This window comes from Macaca mulatta, chromosome 1, assembly GCF_049350105.2.
Source record: "Macaca mulatta isolate MMU2019108-1 chromosome 1, T2T-MMU8v2.0, whole genome shotgun sequence".
Taxonomy (NCBI): domain Eukaryota; kingdom Metazoa; phylum Chordata; class Mammalia; order Primates; family Cercopithecidae; genus Macaca; species Macaca mulatta.
In genome coordinates this window covers 60,611,642-60,630,478 of record NC_133406.1, presented here as the reverse complement: position 1 = coordinate 60,630,478, position 18,837 = coordinate 60,611,642, and the positions used below count along the sequence as shown (strand labels likewise).

General features: G+C 44.8%; 1 protein-coding gene and 1 long non-coding RNA gene across 8 annotated transcripts; one reads left to right on the top strand and one right to left on the bottom strand.

Moving 5' to 3' along the window:
- Positions 1-751: 751 nt before the first annotated feature.
- Positions 752-18,270, top strand: ADIPOR1 (adiponectin receptor 1). 7 transcript variants are annotated; one of them, XM_015118661.3, is made up of 9 exons: positions 1,315-1,445; positions 5,345-5,411; positions 8,465-8,699; positions 10,792-10,908; positions 12,187-12,358; positions 13,926-14,112; positions 15,137-15,324; positions 16,873-17,066; positions 17,385-18,270. In XM_015118661.3, exons 3-9 carry the CDS (start codon positions 8,559-8,561, stop codon positions 17,511-17,513), a joined length of 1,128 nt encoding a protein of 375 aa, XP_014974147.1. In that variant the 5' UTR covers positions 1,315-1,445; positions 5,345-5,411; positions 8,465-8,558; the 3' UTR covers positions 17,514-18,270.
- Positions 8,661-10,423, bottom strand: LOC144341172 (uncharacterized). Its single transcript, XR_013417956.1, has 2 exons — positions 9,435-10,423; positions 8,661-9,264 (listed from the first exon to the last, which is right to left on the bottom strand). It is a non-coding gene; the product is annotated as an uncharacterized LOC144341172 (long non-coding RNA).
- Positions 18,271-18,837: the final 567 nt, after the last annotated feature.

Sequence of the window (18,837 nt, the reverse complement as noted above, 5' to 3'; positions counted from 1 at the left end):
CAATCCTGACAAAGACCCAATGAAATAGTATTATTTTATTCCCATTTTTCAGATGAGGTAATTATCATTTGGAGGGATTTAGTAATGTGCTCAAGATCATACACTGGCCTGGGACAGAAGCATGGCTCTGTGTGACTCCAGAGCCCATGTTTTTAACCAGGTAGAAGAGAATTAACGCCATGTCCCTGAGGCACCTGTATCAGATTACAATGAGTCACTTTCTCTGCCTCTAGAATGGCACTAGTTGCACAGTGAGCTATGATCTGATGATTGCACCGCTGCACTCCAGCCTAGGTGACAGTGAGAACGTGTCCCTAAAAAAAAAAATTAAAACTTTTTTTGAGTTAACAGCCATATCGAGGTACTGTGCCAAGTACTCTATCTATATCACATAATTTAATCCTTATAATAATCCTGTGAGTTGAAGGTTCGCTCACAAGAGGAAGATCGACATTGCTTTTCTGCTTTTCAGCAACTGTGTATTGCTGTGTCTGGGGCTCCAGAGCGTGGGCTCTAGAGTCACATAGAGCCAAGCTTCTGTCCCTGGCCAGTCTGTGACCTTGAGCACATTACTGAACCCCTCCAAATGATAGTTACGTCATCTGAAAAGTGGGAATAAAATAATACTATTTCATTCTTGGGAGAAATGAGAAAATGGCAGACCCTGAAATCCCCTTCTGTGTTGTGTGGTTCAGACAAGGGCTGTACTATACCCTATGTCGTCTCCCCGATCTGCACTCTGGGTGCCTGTAGGAGCAGGAGCGGGGGCACGGGTTCACCAGCAAGAGTGGTTAGAAACAATTCCGCTCTCTGACAAGAAAATAACAGGAGGCAGACTGAGGTCTAGCCCAGGGCCTGGCAGATGGTAGGCGCTCAGTAGTTTGTGGGAGGGAGGGACTGTGCGGTTGAAGAAGGGATTAAGAAGTGTTTCAGAGATGAAACGACTAGCCTTGGGGACAGAGGAGATGAGAGACAAGGTGTATGGTAGAAAATTCAGTATTCCCTCCCGACGTTCGGCCTCATTCTCTGAAATTCCTTCTCCATCACGCACTTCAGGCTGCGATAACGAAGTGGAACGAGGTGGAGTGTGGAATCGGACGAGCGACCGCAAGCCCAGGGCGGGTGGAGGTTACCTGGCCGCGGCGGAGGGGGTGGGCAGGCGGCAGGGAAGGCGGGGCGGCAGAGCTGGGCTCCGGGCGGGAGGTGTGGCCGGCGGGCGCGGGCCTGTGATTGGGACTCCGCGAGAAGGCCTGGGATTGGACGGGCGAGGCAGAGCCCGCGAGGAGGTGACGCGGCTGCGGAGGTGACGCGAGCGGTCGCGCGCCCCTTCCGGCGCGGGGAGGGCGCTGAAGATCGGGGCCGCTCGGCCGCAGGCCGCCTCCAGCGCCGCGGGATGTAGCGCGGGGGACCGCGGCCCCCAGCAGAGCCCGCCCGCCCGCCCGGCTGTAAGTCTCCCCGGGGCTGCGCGGTGGGCGGGGACTAGGTGGGAGCGCGGGGACCCGGGGGCCCCGACCCAGGCCTGGGGAGGAGACAGCCGTTGGGGGAACCCGCTCCGAAGTGCCAAGGGGCCCGGGCCCCAGCCCTGGAGCCGCCCGGCCTCCCAGCGTCCAGCCGGTTGAGGTTGTAAACATTTCCGGCCCCTCCCACTGCGCGCCGCCTCCGAAGAGGCCTAGGTGCAGTGGGCGCTAGTCCCCGCCTGTCCCCCGACTCCCGACAGTCTTGTGAGTGCTGCACCTTTAGCCCCACGGGGTGGAGATGCATGGGTTCCCGGGATCGGGACCAGACAGCCAGAGCTAAGCCTGGCCCCGAGGCCGCCGCGCGTGGGCAGGGAGTGCTGCGGGCCTAGGTCGCGAACCGCCTCTCAGCGGGGAACAGCCGCACGGGGTGGCGGGGAAGCCCAAAGGTTCCTACACCAACAATCTTTGGCAAGCCACGTCGTGACAGTGCCCTCACTTTGATGGGGTGGGAAGGGAGGTTGGTGATCGCTCTGCAGGGTTAAGGAAATCCTGAAGGCTGAAATGCGGGGCAGAATCGAAGCTACTTTGGGGGAAAATGAAATTTCATTAGCTGAGATATCTAGGATTGATGTATACCATCTTCTGTTTGAGAATTTTGGTCTTCAAGCCTTCGATTTTAAGAAAATAGGTAAGTGTTTCCCTCTGGTGCTCCGTGGGAGAATGGGAAACTGACAAGGCCAATTTCAGTTTACACCGTTTCAGATGTCAGAGGAGCACCAGGAGGCCATGGTTCTTTAGTAGATTAACCATAGTACTTCCCTCAAATAATTTGGAAGAAGGGCTAGAAAATACAGCTGAGAATACATAGGCTGCGGTCTTCAAAACAAATGAAGATTATAATGGCTGGTTCTTTTCTGAAATGAAGTAATAGTGGGGTCTGTTCACTGCTTTTCTCTTTTGCTAGTAGTTGGGTAGGGCACCATGGTGCAACTTCGGTTCCTGAGGTTGTATAGTATCTGTATACTGCCAGGAATTTAGGGTGGTGCTAAACAGATTGCAATGTCGGGGTTCCGGCTTGCAGCCACTAAGTGTATTTACTCCAGGAGTAACTTTTATGTACCCATATTGTAATTTGCACTTGGGAAATCAGTCATAAAAACCAGTGTTACCTGTGAAGGCCCATGTTAGGGTAGACCTCCGCAAAACTATACCTAATTGTAGAGTAGAATCTGAAAGCCTTCTGTTCTCAGTGGTCAAGACTTTGCCTGCAGGTAGGAGAGAATCTCAGAAAAGTAACAGGAAGCAACATTAATCCACCGATCCCCATTGCTGATTTATAAAGTACACCACCTTAAGTAGGCTTTTAGGCTATTTTCAGTTTCTTCAGTCTGGCCTCATTTTACCTTTCCAGGACTCTTTGGAAAAATGAATTGTTTACTGCCCTGGGGACTGTGTTCTTTCATGTCTTGTTCACACCATATACACTCCTGGAATGCCCTGTTTCCATCTCCACCTATCAAGCTCCTTTCATAAAATCTTCCACAAAACTTTTCTGATCACTTCAACTAAAGTTGAGCTTTTCTTTTGAATTCCTCCTGCACATAATGGCACTAAGCCTTGTAGAATGATATTAGGAAAGTTATTTCCCCCGTTTAGAGGCCAACAACCATTTCAACCCTCTGACTCCTCTTTGCTTTGTCTCTCTGACCACAATACCATGCATATTGTAAGTAATCCGTATTCTCAGATTAATGAAGGTTAAGAAATTGCCCTTCTTTCTAGGCCAGTATATTTGTTCTCTGTTTCCTTAGGAAATTTCCTTTGACTTCTAATACAAAGTCAAACTGAAAACCTTTATCACTCCTACCACATTATCCTGTCCCATCTACTTATTATCACACAGGTAAGATAAGCAGTCATCTTTATATCTAGAAGCTTTGTGAATTATGGTGAGGTTTTTTTGTTGGGTCAGTACTCATCAATGTTGTTATGTCCATTTGTCCCTAATGTCACTTCCTTGACTTTGTTCCTCTCACCATGCTCGAAGTTGATTCCTTTTTCCTGCTCAGAAATGTTGGGGGCACAGGCCAGGCATGGTAACTCATGCCTGTAATCTCAGCACTTTGGGAGACTGAGGCAGGTGGATCACCTGAGGTCAGGAGTTCGAGACCAACCTGATCAACATGGCGAAACCCTGTCTCTACTAAAAATACAAAAATTATCCGGATGTGGTGGCAAGTGCCTGTAATCCCAGCTACTTGGGAGGCTGAGGCATGAGAATGAATTGCTTGAACCTGGGAGGCGGAGGTTGCAGTGAGCAGATTGTACCACTGCACTCCAACCTGGGGGATAGAGCAAGACTCTTGTCTCCAAAAAAAAAAAAAAAAAAAAGTGGGAGCTGGCATTGGCTGGGCGCGGTGGCTCACACCTGTAATCCCAGCACTTTGGGAGGCTGATGCAGGAGAATTGCTTGAGTCCAGGAGTACTAGGCTGCAGTGAGCTATTATCATGCCACACACTCCAGCCTGGGCCTGGAACTGACTGAACTGGGAGCAAGACCCTGACTCCAAAAATAAAAAATAAAAAATGGGCTGGCGTTAAAATCCTTCATATGCCTGTATACTGTTCACTTTTTTTTGTCATAACATTAGCAAAGTTTGCCTGTCTGTTAGGGCTCAAAAACACCTCTTCAGTCAGGCACAGTGGTTCATACCTGTAATCCCAGCACTTTGGGATGCCAAGGCTGGAGGGATCGAGACTAGCCTGGGCAACATAGTGAGACCTCGTCTCTACAAAAACTAAACAAAATTAGCTGGGCATGGTGGCACATGCCTTTAGTCCCAGTTACTAAGACTTGGAAAGCTAAGGTGGGAGGATCGCTTGAGTCCGGCAGGTTGAGGCTGCAGTGAGCTGAGATCACACCACCGCACTCCAGCCTGGATGACCGAGCAAGACCCTTTCTTAAAAGACTTCTTCTGTTAGGGAAGAACTACGAAGGAAGTCAGATTGTTTTTCCACTTCAGACTTTGGGACGCTTGGCATCAAGTAGGAGAGCTGAGGCCCTATTACTGTAGTTTGGTGATTTCAAACATGTGCTTTTGCTTTGACTCATATTTCTCCAACAAAGCTGTGAAACTATCCTCCCTAACATACAGTAGATAAGGGGAAAGATGACTGTGTTCTTTATCTATACTGCTAGACTGGTCTTGCTTTAGCACAAGAATCAGGCTAGGCATGGAAAGAGCCTACCCACAGACTCTCTAAAGGCCCGGGAACTAAACTCTTAGAAACTTTGTGTCTTTGCCTCCTGGAAAGGTGTGCTATAACCTGGAAAACTTGGGAATTGGTTCACAGTATAAATGTCTCCAAAAACTATCAGTGAAATAACTCTCCAGCTAACTGGCTGGTGATTAAAAATCAGTCTTTTCCCCAAGTTTGGCACAAGATTATCTTATTTATAGGAGTACAAACACCTCCCTGCTCCACAGCTTTACTCTCTAATATCCTAGGTTTACCCAGTTGGAAAGCTTAGTGGTAAAAGTTTATTAGCTTGAGTTGAAGAAATCCCATCAAAAATGCACTCAGTCGAGTTTGGCTCAAATATAATTTGCAATATTGGGTGTGGCAAGCTTGAGGGGAAAGGCATTTCCTCTAAAATACATAAGGACATAGAAAACTGGCAGAAAGTTGGCTCTCCTAGGATCATTCTAACACCTTAGGGGTTTGTTCTGATTTTACATCATAGACTAAAACACACTTGTAATTCTCCATTGTTTGTGAGTGATCCACCCCATAGAAGTGGTATTTTCAGATCCTAGTATTTGCTCTTCTTTCTTGCCAGACGTCCGATCCCTATCTCTCCCTTTCCTGTCTCTGTGTTACTACAGTTTAGAAGACCAAACTGGACAATGGACTTTGCTCACTATGATGACATGATCTCCATTGACCTCCATTGTATGTACTTTAATGCATGATGATATATTTTGTATGATGAGTTGTAGCTGTCGGCTGGTTTGTGCGTTAACTGGGGTCTCAGGTTTTGGTGACTGTGGGTCTAGAAGATGTGTAGAGGTGATATAGGAGCTAGTGATAGAGGAGCTAGAGGGAATCAGAAGAACTAATAGTAATTGTGTTGGACTGAAAAGGGAAAAGGCTGATGATAACCAGAAGACTTGAGGGCATAAAAACTTTTCAGATCAAATGATGAAATTAGTAAGAATGCCAAGCTGGATTCTGCATATGATCTTTGGACCCTAATTGCCCAACTTAAATTTTCTCTATATTATTCTCATTGCCTCTAGTAAAATAGTTACATAGCACTCAAAATGACTAAATTTAGTGTGTGACCGTTCTAGTTGAGGGGTTCTCTCCCTCCACTGCCCTCTGGAGCAATCAAATTGTATCACTTATTTTTGTGCATATGACAAACTACCTATGTTATCTGGCTCTTTGAAAACAATGCTACAACTTGTTCAACTTGTATTTTGCACAGTATCTTAGAATGCCTTAGGGTGCTGTTCCTAAATACACTTGCTAAATAATGAATGTGTTGACTTACTCTGGGGAAAGGGATAAGAGAAGCCACCACAAGCACAAGAAAATGTGCATAAGCCCTTATCTAAGAGGCTAGAAGTTAAGTCATATGCTCGCAAGCTGGAATCTGCCCCATTCATTCATTTTGAAACGGGTTCTAACCAAAATAAAGTATATTTATTATCTTATGATCCGTGTGTTGCATCTCAGAACCAGAATTTTGTTTTGTTTTGTTTTATTTCTGCCCTGATGGTCTGATCTAAATTACTGCCAACAGTATCGCAAGCTAAGTGTGCCCGTCTTTTCAGATTTATCCAAGATGCCCAAAACTATTTATGTTTTTTGCTTGCGATATAAAGTGTTTGTTTGTTTTTTGTTTTTTGCTTGCGATATAATGTTTTTTTTAAGTAAAGGTGCTGATTCAGTAGTACTTCACTTTGAGGAAATATGTTTTGAGGTCAGCCTATTGAGAAAGATTTCCTAGTGTCCCTGTCATGTGGGTTGCCCATCCTCAAGGTTTTCAGAGCCCCTCAGCTTCCTGTTCTCCTTGAGCTCAATTGTTCACTATGACTGTGTATTGGCATCTCGTCAGAGTCTTGCACATTTAAAGGAAGAGGAACTGCCTATGTGTTGACACCATATAAAGGTCTGCTGTATAGCAAGTTATTGTTTTTGTCTCTCTTGGACTAAATTGCTGGTTGCTTTCAGCTGTGCTTGTGGGTTGAGCGTAGCATGACTCATGACTGTTTAGAAGCTTGAGGATTGCCCTTACCTGATGTGTTAGTAAGTGTTTCTCCAGAAAGCACTAATAGGATACATACATATGGATAGAGGTGGGATTTATTAGGGGAAATGGCTCATGAGATTACGGAGACTAAGTCCCACAGTATGTCATCTGCAAGCTAGACAACGAGGGAAGTCCGTAACTGGTTCAGTTTAAGGCTGAAGGCCTGAGAACCCAGGGGGCTATTGGTGCACGTCCCAGAATCCCAAGGCAGGAGAACCTGGAGTTTCTGATGTCCAAGGGCAGGAAAAGAAGGGTGTCCCAGCCCCAGGAGGGAAGGAGGGGGAGAGAGAGAGACAGAGAGACAGACAGAGTTAGGGAGTCAGAGAAAGAGATTTATAATCCCTGAGAAGGAATTGTGATTACTCTTAGATAAAAAAGAACTAACACAAGATATCAAAGATGTTTGTATATAGTGAATAGCCATGGATGATATAGTGTCTCCCTCAGGAGCAAAGTTATGTTTGCTGCCCAGTATAAAAGATTGGAGCTCCCTAAGCTTAAGTTTCCTCTCCCGGAATGCAACCCACTCCATGCGCAGGTGTTACCTGGCCCTCCCTGCATTGCAATGTGGTTATTTGGGTTTGGGTGGGGCTTGGGTAACCAATGCCAGAAAATGCTAATATTCTGGCAACTGCTATTGCTATAACTAATAAAGTCCTTTGTGTGGGGTAGGGGTGGGGAAAGAACTAATCATTTACAGCATAGTGGAAATCTTTGGAAACTTTCTCCCTCTTTCCCTCTTTTTTTATTTGCATTTCCCTGAGGCCTGATTAAAGACTACTGTGAAAGTCCAACCCAGGAAAACCTAAAGTGTCTGAGATTTTTCCTAGAAAATGGAATTCTGGGTTTTTCTGATTTTTGTGTGTGCCTGTCTCTAGTTTCTGAAATACTCATTTGAGTGGGGCTTAGATTATGGGTTGTGGTGGTTGAAACAAGTTCTTGCGGAGCTGGTTATTAGGTGTGTGTGTGGCAAAGGGTAAACTGGGGCTGCCTCCTTGTCTTTACCTTCCTGCTTCCAGGTAAGTTCTTGCTTGCTTGCGGGACAGATTGTAATGAAAGCTTGTTATCCCAGGGTTGAACTCAGGCTATAATGCTATAATAGAATTAGTAGACTTCGCAGAGAAATTAACCACTAGGCATCTGTCCCATAACCAAGTTCCTTTTGTATGCATGACACATTTATCAAAGCATTTGTAGATAAGGTCCAACTGAGTTCAGTTGGCATTTAATTCATTTCTAAGCCTGGATGATCTTGTAGTAATTGCAGCCAGATGATGGCTTTATATTTTTGTTCCTCAGTCTCAGAGCTAGGCCTTTCTTGGGCAGAGTGAGCTTTGGGAGTGGTAGGTGAGACTCTTCTCACTAAATGGTTCCATACCTGTGGGAGTGAGTTGAGGGTGGGTAGCTGTTTTTCTGTGGTGACAGTTTGGTGCAGTAACCTTAGATCATTTGAAAGCAAGCAACTAGGTGTTACATTTTCAGCCTTACTTATAAGATCAGTGAGGTTCTGGGTAAAGGCTGACGTTAAAGAGGGAGGACAGGAATAGATTTCATTCAAGCAATTAACTGGCCTTTAGAATTGGAGACAGGATATGGGTTGATTAGCTTCTTATTCAATATTAGAGTATAGAAATGAAACTGTAAGAGGAATAAATTGTCAATCCTTCATATTTGTGTTTGCTTTTAGTGTCTACTATCACAGGGAGATCTCTGCCCCCTGGGGCTGAGAGACCCCAACCTTTCCCCAAGCTGAAGCTGCAGGGTATTGAGGTACCAGCCAGATGTCTTCCCACAAAGGATCTGTGGTGGCACAGGGGAATGGGACTCCTGCCAGTAACAGGGAAACTGACACGGTGGAACTGGCTGAACTAGGACCCCTGCTAGAAGAGAAGGGCAAACGGGTAATCGCCAACCCAACCAAAGTAAGTCATCTTCCCAGGAGTCATCCCCTTGTTCAGTTTCTCTCCTTAGAACTCTCTCAGTTTCTCTTTTTTAAGATCTCACTGTCCAAAAGGAGGAACATTGCATTCTGGAAATGTCTCTATCCAAGTCTCTATCATACTATTATAAACATCTGTTGTCTGCTTTCCCCATTGTAAGCTTTTGGGAATTCACTCATCTTTGTAACGCCAGTGCCTAGCACAAGGCCTGCAGTCCAATAAATAATCAGTAAATATCTGAATGAATGAAGGAAGCAGTCAATTAGGATTAGGTTTGGCTTCATATAACACACAAAAATCCTTACAGCTTTGACAGGACAGAAGTCTCTCAAGCAAAAGAATTTCAGAAGTAACCAATCCAGGGCTAATATGGAGACTCTACCACTATCAGGCACCTGTGTTGCTCCCCCATCACTCTTAATATGTTGCCCATCATACCCACATTCTACCCCCCATGAAGGGAAAGGAGAAGAAAGGCCCTCTCTTTCCCTTTTATTCTTATTGAGATAAGGTCTTGCCATGTTGCCCAGGCTAATCTTCTAAACTCCTAGGCTCAAGTGATCCTCCTGCCTCAGCCTCCCAAAGTGTTGGAATTACAAGTGTGAGCCACTGTGCCCGGCCACCTCTTTCCCTTTTAAAGGGACTATCTCTACTAAAAAATACAAAAATTAGCTGGGTGTGGTGGCAGTCGCCTGTAATCCCAGCTACTCGGGAGGCTGAGGCAGGAGAATCACTTGCACCTGGGAGGCAGAGGTTGCAGTGAGCTGAGATCCTGCCATTGTACTCCAGCCTGGGCAACAAGAGTGAAACCCCCTCTCAGAAAAACAAAAATAAAGGGACTATCAGGAAGTACCTCATAACACTTAGGCCAGAACTTACTGACATAGCTATATTCAGCTGCAGTGGAGGTTGGAAAGTGCAGCCTGAGTAAAATTGCAGTAACATTGCCACCCTGAACAAAACTGTGGACTTTGTTACTTAGGAAGAGAGAGAATGGACATTGGGGTAGGCTGGCTGGAAGCTGTAGCACAAAATCTAAGATGGACAATGTGTTTACCAGTGACCATCAACAACAGGAGAGAAATAGCCCAGAAAAGGAGTTGAACTGCCAGGCTTTCTATAGACATGATTCAGAGCCTTGGGATAGAGAGAGAGAAAAAAGTTCCCTTCCTTTCACAGGCAAGTGCTCTCCTGGGTGTGCTCTTTTAGGCCCTGGAGTCAGTACTGCTGTTTTCCATGGAACCAGTTTTGAGGCCCTGGTACTCCGGGGAGCTGCTATAGATACAAAGTTTCAATCATGACAGCATCCCTAGAGTCAGTGAACAGGGAACTCTGAACAGAATTATTGTTATGGAACTCTCTGAAACTCTGTCTTTTTCATTGTTTTGAAAATGTAGGCTGGGCTGGTAGCACAGCCTGTAATCCCAGCACTTTGGTAGGCCAAGACAGGAGGATCACTTGAGGTCAGGAGTTCCAGTCTGGCCAACATGGTGAAACTGCATCTCTACTAAAAGTACAAAAATTAGGCAGGCATGGTGGTGGGTGCCTGTAATCCCAGCTACTTGGAGGCCAAGGCATGAGAATTGCTTGAACCTGGGAGGCGGAGGTTGCAGTGAACAGAGATTGCACCACTGTATTCCAGCCTGGGTGACAGAGGAATATTCCATCTCAAAAAAAAAAAAGAAAAGAAAAGAAAGAAAGAAAATGTAATGGCCTAGAAGAGAGAACTCTTTGGGAAACTGAGGAAAGTTGAGAACCACTATCCTAGAGGAAAGGATGTCATTCAGTACCTAGAGCTGGTATGCTAATCCTGCATTTCCCCAATGCTAGTCTCTGTGAGAGTCCTTTTACACACTGCATAGAATGTTCACTCCAGCATTTATGAAGTATTAATAAATTTCTAACTAGTATTGTAAACTAAGTATGTATGCTTTTGGAGAAGAGACCCCAAGACCCTCTGTAGGAAAGAGGCTGGGCAGAAGGTGTTAGGTTTGGGTTTTTCTGGGTCTCTGCTCTGGAATAGCAGAGTTTATGAGATGACTCCCTGGATTGTTGTGGGGTTTTTCCCCCACAGGCTGAAGAAGAGCAAACATGTCCAGTGCCCCAGGAAGAAGAGGAGGAGGTGCGGGTACTGACACTTCCCCTGCAAGCCCACCACGCCATGGAGAAGATGGAGGAGTTTGTGTACAAGGTATGGCCTATGAGTTTCTGTCCTGGAAGAGGAAGGGCAGCAGGCCTGTCTGGGATGTCCCCAGCCAGCAAGCTTCCACTGGGTTGAAGAGCTTTTACTCCTGGGAAGGAGTGGATTTGCCATCTACTCCCTGGATCCTGTCCATAGTGCATGGATCCTAGATTAAGAACCCCTACTCTAAAAAGACGTGAAAACCCCTACTCTAAAAAGTAAAGAACTTAGAATCTAATTGGTGGAGGGATGGGACATGAGATAGAATCTCCTGGAGAGGGGCAAAGGAGGGATCTGTGTGCTTTTTAAAATGATGTTTATAATTGTTTTGTTTTTATTCAGTATATCAATTTTGAGATTTCAAGTAGCCTAAAGGAAGTTGTACCATATTTTTTTTTTTTTGAGACGGAGTTTTGCTCTTGTCTCCCAGGTGCAATGGCACGATCTCAGCTCACCGCAACCTCTGCCGTCCGGGTTCAAGCCATTCTCCTGCCTCAGCCTCCCGAGTAGCTGGGATTACAGGCATGTGCCACCACGCCCAGCTAATTTTTGTACTTTTAGTAGAGACAGGGTTTCTCCATGTTGGTCTGGCTGGTCTCGAACTCCCAACCTTAGGTGATCCGCCCGCCTTGGCCTCTCAAAGTGGTGGAATTACAGGCGGGAGCCACTGTGCCCAGCCTGGTTGCACCATATTTTCTTAAAAGGTTGAGAAACACTTACTTAAAACTTCTCCAGATAAACTAACATAAAACAAAGAGAAAGGGTTTGTTTTTTTTTTTTTGGAGTACAGAGTCTTGCTTGGTCACCCAGGCTGGAGTGCAGTGGTGCAGTCTCCACTCACTGCAACCTCCGCCTCCCAGGTTCAAATGATTCTCCTGCCTCGGCCTCCCAAGTAGCTGGGTTTACAGGTGCCTGCCACCATGCCCAGTTTTTGTATTTTTAGTAGAGACAGGGTTTCACCATGTTGATCAGGCAGGTCTTGAACTCCTGACATCAGGTGATCCACCCGCCTCAGCCTCCCAAAGTGCTAGGATTACAGGCATGAGCCGCAGCACCCAGCCAGGATTTTTTTTTTTTTTTTTAATGGTCAAAATATGAGTCAGGACTCTGCTAGTCCCATTCATGCTATGTCTTGGATATCTCCCAGTCCAGGCTGGTTCTCTACTACTACTTAGGACCATTCAGAGCCTCATTGACATCTTCTTAGACTGGTTCTCTATCATTGCTTGTCCTTGGGGAAGGTACTATTCTCTAGTGCCCTACCTAGAGAAAGTGTGTATGTTCTAGGTCTGGGAGGGACGTTGGAGGGTCATCCCATATGATGTGCTCCCTGACTGGCTAAAGGACAATGACTATCTGCTACATGGTCACAGACCACCCATGCCCTCCTTTCGAGCTTGCTTCAAGAGCATCTTCCGCATCCATACAGAAACTGGCAACATCTGGACCCATCTGCTTGGTGAGTGGTTTGGATGGGGAAAAGTCGAATTCATTGTCTCCCTAACTGCCGAGGGATTATAGAGCTGAACAGAGTTGCTCGGATTCATTGACAGTTGGTGTTCTGCCTTTAAACTACTAATGACCTTGGTTGACCCTTGATCACTGATCTTTAAGACTGAGAGTAAAAGGCCTAGAAACCAAAGAAATTGGGACTAGATATTCTTTTGTGATCCCTGGCAGAACTGTTCTAGGTGGAGACAATTCCCTGTACTTCATAATTTCCGACTATAAAAGTAAAATGTAGGCCGGGCGCGGTGGCTCAAGCCTGTAATCCCAGCACTTTGGGAGGCCGAGACAGATGGATCACGAGGTCAGGAGATCGAGACCATCCTGGGGAACACAGTGAAACCCCGTCTCTACTAAAAAGTACAAAAAAACTAGCCGGGCGAGGTGGCGGGCGCCTGTAGTCCCAGCTACTGGGGAGGCTGAGGCAGGAGAATGGCGTAAACCCGGGAGGCGGAGCTTGCAGTGAGCTGAGATCCGGCCACTGCACTCCAGCCTGGGCGACAGAGCGAGACTCTGTCTCAAAAAAAAAAAAAAAAAAGTAAAATGCCAACGTTTCAAAAAATGGTCTTTTTGTCTGGGTTTCTGTGACTGGTGCCACTTTCTTTGAAACTTTTGACTGCAATTACACAGCTAAACCTCATAGCTTTCTGATTTTTTCTTTTTTTTCAATAGCTCTTGGGCTACAAAGGGTGGGGATTGGATTTGGTTACATGGATGAATTATATACTGGTGAATTCTGAGATTTTAATGCACCTATCACCTGAGCAGTGTACATTGTACCCAATATGTAGTTTTTCTATCCCACACCCCTATCTCACCCTCCCGCTTCTGAGTCTCCATAATCCATTATATCACTCTGTAGGCCTTTGCATACTCATAGCTTAGCTCCCACTTGTAAGTGAGAACATACATAGTATTTGATTTTTCATTCCTAAGTTACTTCACTTAGAATAGTGGCCTTCAACTTCATTCAGGTTGCTGCAAAAGACATTATTGCATTCGTTTTTATGGCTGAGTAGTATTCCATGGTGTACATACACCACATTTTCTTTATTCACTCATTGGTCAATGGACACTTAGGTTGGTTCCATATCTTTAGAGTTGTGAATTGTGCTACAATAAACATAACATGGGCATGTGTCTTTTTCATATGACTGCTTTTCCTTTGGGTAGATACCTAGTAGTGGGATTGGTGGATCAAATAGTAGCTCTACTTTTAGTTCTTTAAGGAATCTCTGTACCCTTTTCCATAAAGGTTATACTAATTTATAATTTACATTCCCGCAAGGAGTGTATAAGCATTCCCCTTTCACCACATCCATGCCAACATCTGTTGTTTTTTGACTTCTTAATAATGGCCTTTCTTGCAGGAGTAAGGTGGTATCTCATAGTGCTTTTAATTTCTATTTCCCTGATCGTTAGTGATGTTGCCCTTAGCTCACTGATTCAAAAACATCAACCGTCAAAGCGTACACATTCCCTTTTTTCTTACAGGTTTTTTTAATTTTACCCTCCTGCAGGTTTCGTGCTGTTTCTCTTTTTGGGAATCTTGACCATGCTCAGACCAAATATGTACTTCATGGCCCCTCTACAGGAGAAGGTGGTTTTTGGGATGTTCTTTTTGGGTGCAGTGCTCTGCCTCAGCTTCTCCTGGCTCTTTCACACCGTCTATTGTCATTCAGAGAAAGTCTCTCGGACTTTTTCCAAGTGAGTTGAAAGAACACCATAGGAAAGGACTGTGCACTGTTGTCACATCTTGAGATCCCAGTGCTTACTGGGTGCTAGGAGCTCATGTTACTCCTAAAGGTTTCTTGATATGCCAAAGGAAAGCCTCTCTGTTCTGTGGGGATAGTGGGGTGATGAAGCTTTTCTCCTGAACAGTTAATGAACAGACTTACTGCATCCTCCTCAACAGATGGAGGGACCAATTGTGGAATATATTTTCTACCTGAAAAGTACTATCTTTTGTGCGGCTTAGAGTGCCAGTGCACTGGCTGCTTTCCAAGACCTTGTACCCATTCCTAGCGTAACTTACTATTAGCCCAAGCCAGAGTAGGGTGTGGTGAATAGTCTGTGCTTCATTCTGCTGGTGCTCCTACCCACCAGTCAAGTAAAGCTTATCTTTGCTGCCCATGCATTGCTGGAAGCTCCAGATGTCCATCATCGTGTGCTTTCTCTCTTCCCCAGCTGTGAGCCTGGGGTTCTATTTGTTTGCTTGTTTTTGTTATTATTGGTTTTGGTGGTGACAGTGGTATATTATTTTGTTTTTCCTAACAACATCAGTAAGAAGGGTACATTTTCCTCATTTAAAAAGTCAACTAAGATAGAAAAAGCTAGAGTATCCCTTAGTGCCACTCCCAATTTAAGAATTTTGTTTTTAGAACTCATTCTATCAGAATAGGAGAATTTTCAAAGCCCTTCCTGAGTGTGATGCTGGGAACCAGCTGGATTGTGATGGAATTTCTATATTCGAGTGTCTACTAGGGGAGATACAGCTGTTCACTAGTAAGGGAAAGGGATAGAGTTCTTTGAATGCTGATTCTTAGAGACTTTTCCATCGTAAAATAGAAGTGACCTTGTGGAATTTTAATCCAGAATACAGGATAGAGTGTATGGGAAGTGAGGGGATGGTTCAATCTGGGAGCAGGTGGAGAACAGAAAGAGCTAGTTAAAGGAGCCATACAAATTCATTTCCCCCACTGATTTGTTTCATTTTTGTGGTTCTTTTTAGACTGGACTATTCAGGGATTGCTCTTCTAATTATGGGGAGCTTTGTCCCCTGGCTCTATTATTCCTTCTACTGCTCCCCACAGCCACGGCTCATCTACCTCTCCATCGTCTGTGTCCTGGGCATTTCTGCCATCATTGTGGCGCAGTGGGACCGGTTTGCCACTCCTAAGCACCGGCAGACAAGAGCAGGTAGGTCGGAAGACATATGTAAACCTCAAAAGTATTTAGACCTTAGGCCTAATAGGCTCAAACCTATCTGAGCCTTAAGGTTTGCAGCTTGAGAACCCCACCCAAGCCCTGATTTGTGTTTCAGAACTTTCAAAACAGCATCAATTTCAAAGCTCAGTTCATACTATTTCAGTAGAATGCTAATAGGACAGATCATTACCCAGCTAGTCAATTAACTGCAAGCACAGATATAGCTACTCTTATACTTGGTCTGTGACAGTTTAAAAATGTAGCAAGCACAGTAATTTTAGTGACCTGAGTCCCAAGCTCAGATCAATGGATTAAAATTAAAACCCTCAGAGGCATTTTACTAAGGGAATGGAATACCTGGTTTGGTGAATGAAAATACCTTGAGCATAAACACTGGTAACAAAGTAATAGCTACAAGCATAAACATCTTTGTGTTGTCTCATCTCATCTGGACTCTTATTTTAAGCTTTCGTTACTTGCAGCAACACCACCAATTACCACTAGTCTTTATCTCCTTTACAATTAATATCTGCTATATTTTAACCTTCAGTTAATTAAATATTGTCTGGGAGCAGTGGCTCATGTCTGTTATCCCAGCACTTTCGGGGGCCGAGGCGGGCGGATCACTTGAAGTCAGGAGTTCGAGACTAGCCTCTCCAACATGGTAAAACCCTGTTTTTATTAAAAATATAAAAGTCGGCGCTGTGGCAGGCGCCTGTAATCCCAGCTCCTCGAGAGGCTGAGGCGGGAGAATCACTTGAACCCAGGGAGGGCAGAGGTTGCAGTGAGCCAAGATTGCGCTGCTGCACTCCAGCCTGGGCAACAAAGAAAGACTCTATGTCAAAAAAAAAAAAAAAAAAAGAAAGAAAAAAGAAAAGAAAAGAAAGAGAGAAAAGGAAAAGAAAAGAAAAATAATAATGAAATATTTATCAAGCACCAGCCACGTGCATGCACTGTGCTTAAACAAGGGTATCTACAAAGATGGAGAGGTAGTCCCTGCCCTTCAGTTATGTGTAGTGTAATGGTATTGAGACAAGTACCCATTCTTCCCTTGCTCTTGCCTTATCTGTGTGTCCCGGCAGCTACAGGATAACTGCTGATCTGGGTATATCTGTCTACTCAGGAGGTCAGAGTCCCGGTTATGTAAGACTTTTATGATCTTAACAGGAAGCCTCCCCTACACTTCTCTGACTTGGGAGCCAACTGAAGCCTTTGCCATCTAAGTTCTGTACCCAAATTAGACATCAGAGGGTCTTGACATATCATTTTTACCTAAATTCCTTAACAGATAATGAAAAATACGAGATGTTTGTTCTTGGTGCTCCTTAAAAGGTAGTAAGCACTTACACAGCTTTTTCCCATTCAGGACATAGAAGAAATATCTGCTGAGTGTTATCCATCTGGTAACTAAGTTTCCTAAACATGTACTGTTCATCCAAAAATAGCTAATTATCATAAACATTGAAATTTCAGAGTAAGCAGTGCCTTCCATGTGGTGGCTCTTTCCTTGTCTGACAGTCTTATGTCTGTTCTGTTCAGGCGTGTTCCTGGGACTTGGCTTAAGTGGCGTCGTGCCCACCATGCACTTTACTATTGCTGAGGGCTTTGTCAAGGCCACCACAGTGGGCCAGATGGGCTGGTTCTTCCTCATGGCTGTGATGTACATCACTGGAGCTGGCCTTTATGCTGCTCGAATTCCTGAGCGCTTCTTTCCTGGAAAATTTGACATATGGGTAAGAAATGAGTCTTCCAGCAGGGCCTGTGATGGTGAATGAACAGCCCACATTTAAAGGTCTGAGGCAATGGTGGTGAGAGACTGGGATCATATAGTGTGTGGAGGTACATATATGTACATTGAAGGAAAATTGTCAGTGTTAACATTTTGGTGTATTTCTGACAAGGACTGTGTTTTTAAAACTATACCACTTTTATGATATTAAAACAAATTTGTTTAATTAAGGAGAAACTAGAAGTAGCAAATGCTTTCTCCTACTTGTTTCTTATTCCTCCTTGCATTATCCTAAAGGCTCTTCTCTTTTTTATTCCTACAGTTCCAGTCTCATCAGATTTTCCATGTCCTGGTGGTGGCAGCAGCCTTTGTCCACTTCTATGGGGTCTCCAACCTTCAGGAATTCCGTTACGGCCTGGAAGGCGGCTGTACTGATGACACCCTTCTCTGAGCCTTCCCACCTGCGGGGTGGAGGAGGAACTTCCCAAGTGCTTTTAAAAATAACTTCTTTGCTGAAGTGAGAGGAAGAGTCTGAGTTGTCTGTTTCCAGAAGAAACCTCTTAGAGAATTCAGTACCAACCAAGCTTCAGCCCAGTTTCACCCCCACTGGGCAATAAACTTTCCATTTCCATTCTCCTAGCTGGGGATGGGGCATGGTGAGACTCAGCCATCCCCCCCAGCAGTTACCCTCCTCAGCAAGGCATCTACCGGCCCCTCACAGAGACAGTACTTTGAAACTCATGTTGAGATTTTATCCTCTCCTCCAGCCATTTTGGGAAAATTTTGGACTGGGACTCTTCAGAAATTCTGTCTTTTTTTCTGGAAGGAAATGTCCCTCCCTTACCCCCATCCTTAACTTTGTATCCTGGCTTATAACAGGCCATCCATTTTTGTAGCACACTTTTCAAAAACAATTATATACCCTGGTCCCATCTTTCTAGGGCCTGGATCTGCTTACAGAGCAGGAAGAAGCAAGCCACCAACTTTTACCTAGCCCGGCTAATCATGGAAGTGTGTCCAGGCTTCAAGTAACTTGAGTTTTAATTTTTTTTTTTTTTCTTGGCAGAGTAATGTAAAATTTAAATGGGGAAAGATATTTAATATTTAATACTAAGCTTTAAAAAGAAACCTGCTATCATTGCTATGTATCTTGATGCAAAGACTATGATGTTAATAAAAGAAAGTACAGAAGACACTTGGCATTCAAAGATTTCACATGTATGGTCTTGATTATTTGCACACAACTCCAAAAGATTAAGTCAGACCTGTGATAATTTCAGATTCTCCTGAGGCACAAATTTGAATCATAGGCATTGACAGGCTGGCACATGCAGGCCAATAAATGAACCTAATTGAATTCCTAGCATCCGTTCCCCAATACAGCTTTTTTATGTAATTGTTGCACGAATTATCTTTTTACATTTTTAAATTTTTTTTTCATAGAGCCATTTGAAAAGAACAGACCATCTTGTTAGAGAAATCAGTATGTTATAGTAGTGTTCAATAATTAGGAGATTCTCAGGGTCGGGTGCAATGGCTCACGCCTGTAATCCCAGCACTTTGGGACTCCGAGGCGGGTGTATTGCTTGAGACCGGGAGTTCGAGACCCACATGGCCAACATGGTAAAACCCCATCTCTACTAAAAATACAAAAATTAGCCTCGTGTGGTGGTGGGCGCCCTGTAATCCCAGCTACTCGGGAGGCTAAGGCACGAGAATCACTTGAACCCGGGAGGTGGAGGTTGCAGTGAGCTGAGATCACACCGCTGCACTCC

Coding starts and splice junctions, on each gene's coding strand:
- ADIPOR1 (XM_077966803.1), top strand. CDS start 8,559: ATGTCTTCCCACAAAGGATCTGTGGTGGCACAGGGGAATGGGACTCCT. Junction 15,325..16,872: donor GCACCGGCAGACAAGAGCAG/GTAGGTCGGAAG, acceptor TGTTCTGTTCAG/GCGTGTTCCTGGGACTTGGC. Junction 17,067..17,384: donor CTGGAAAATTTGACATATGG/GTAAGAAATGAG, acceptor TTATTCCTACAG/TTCCAGTCTCATCAGATTTT.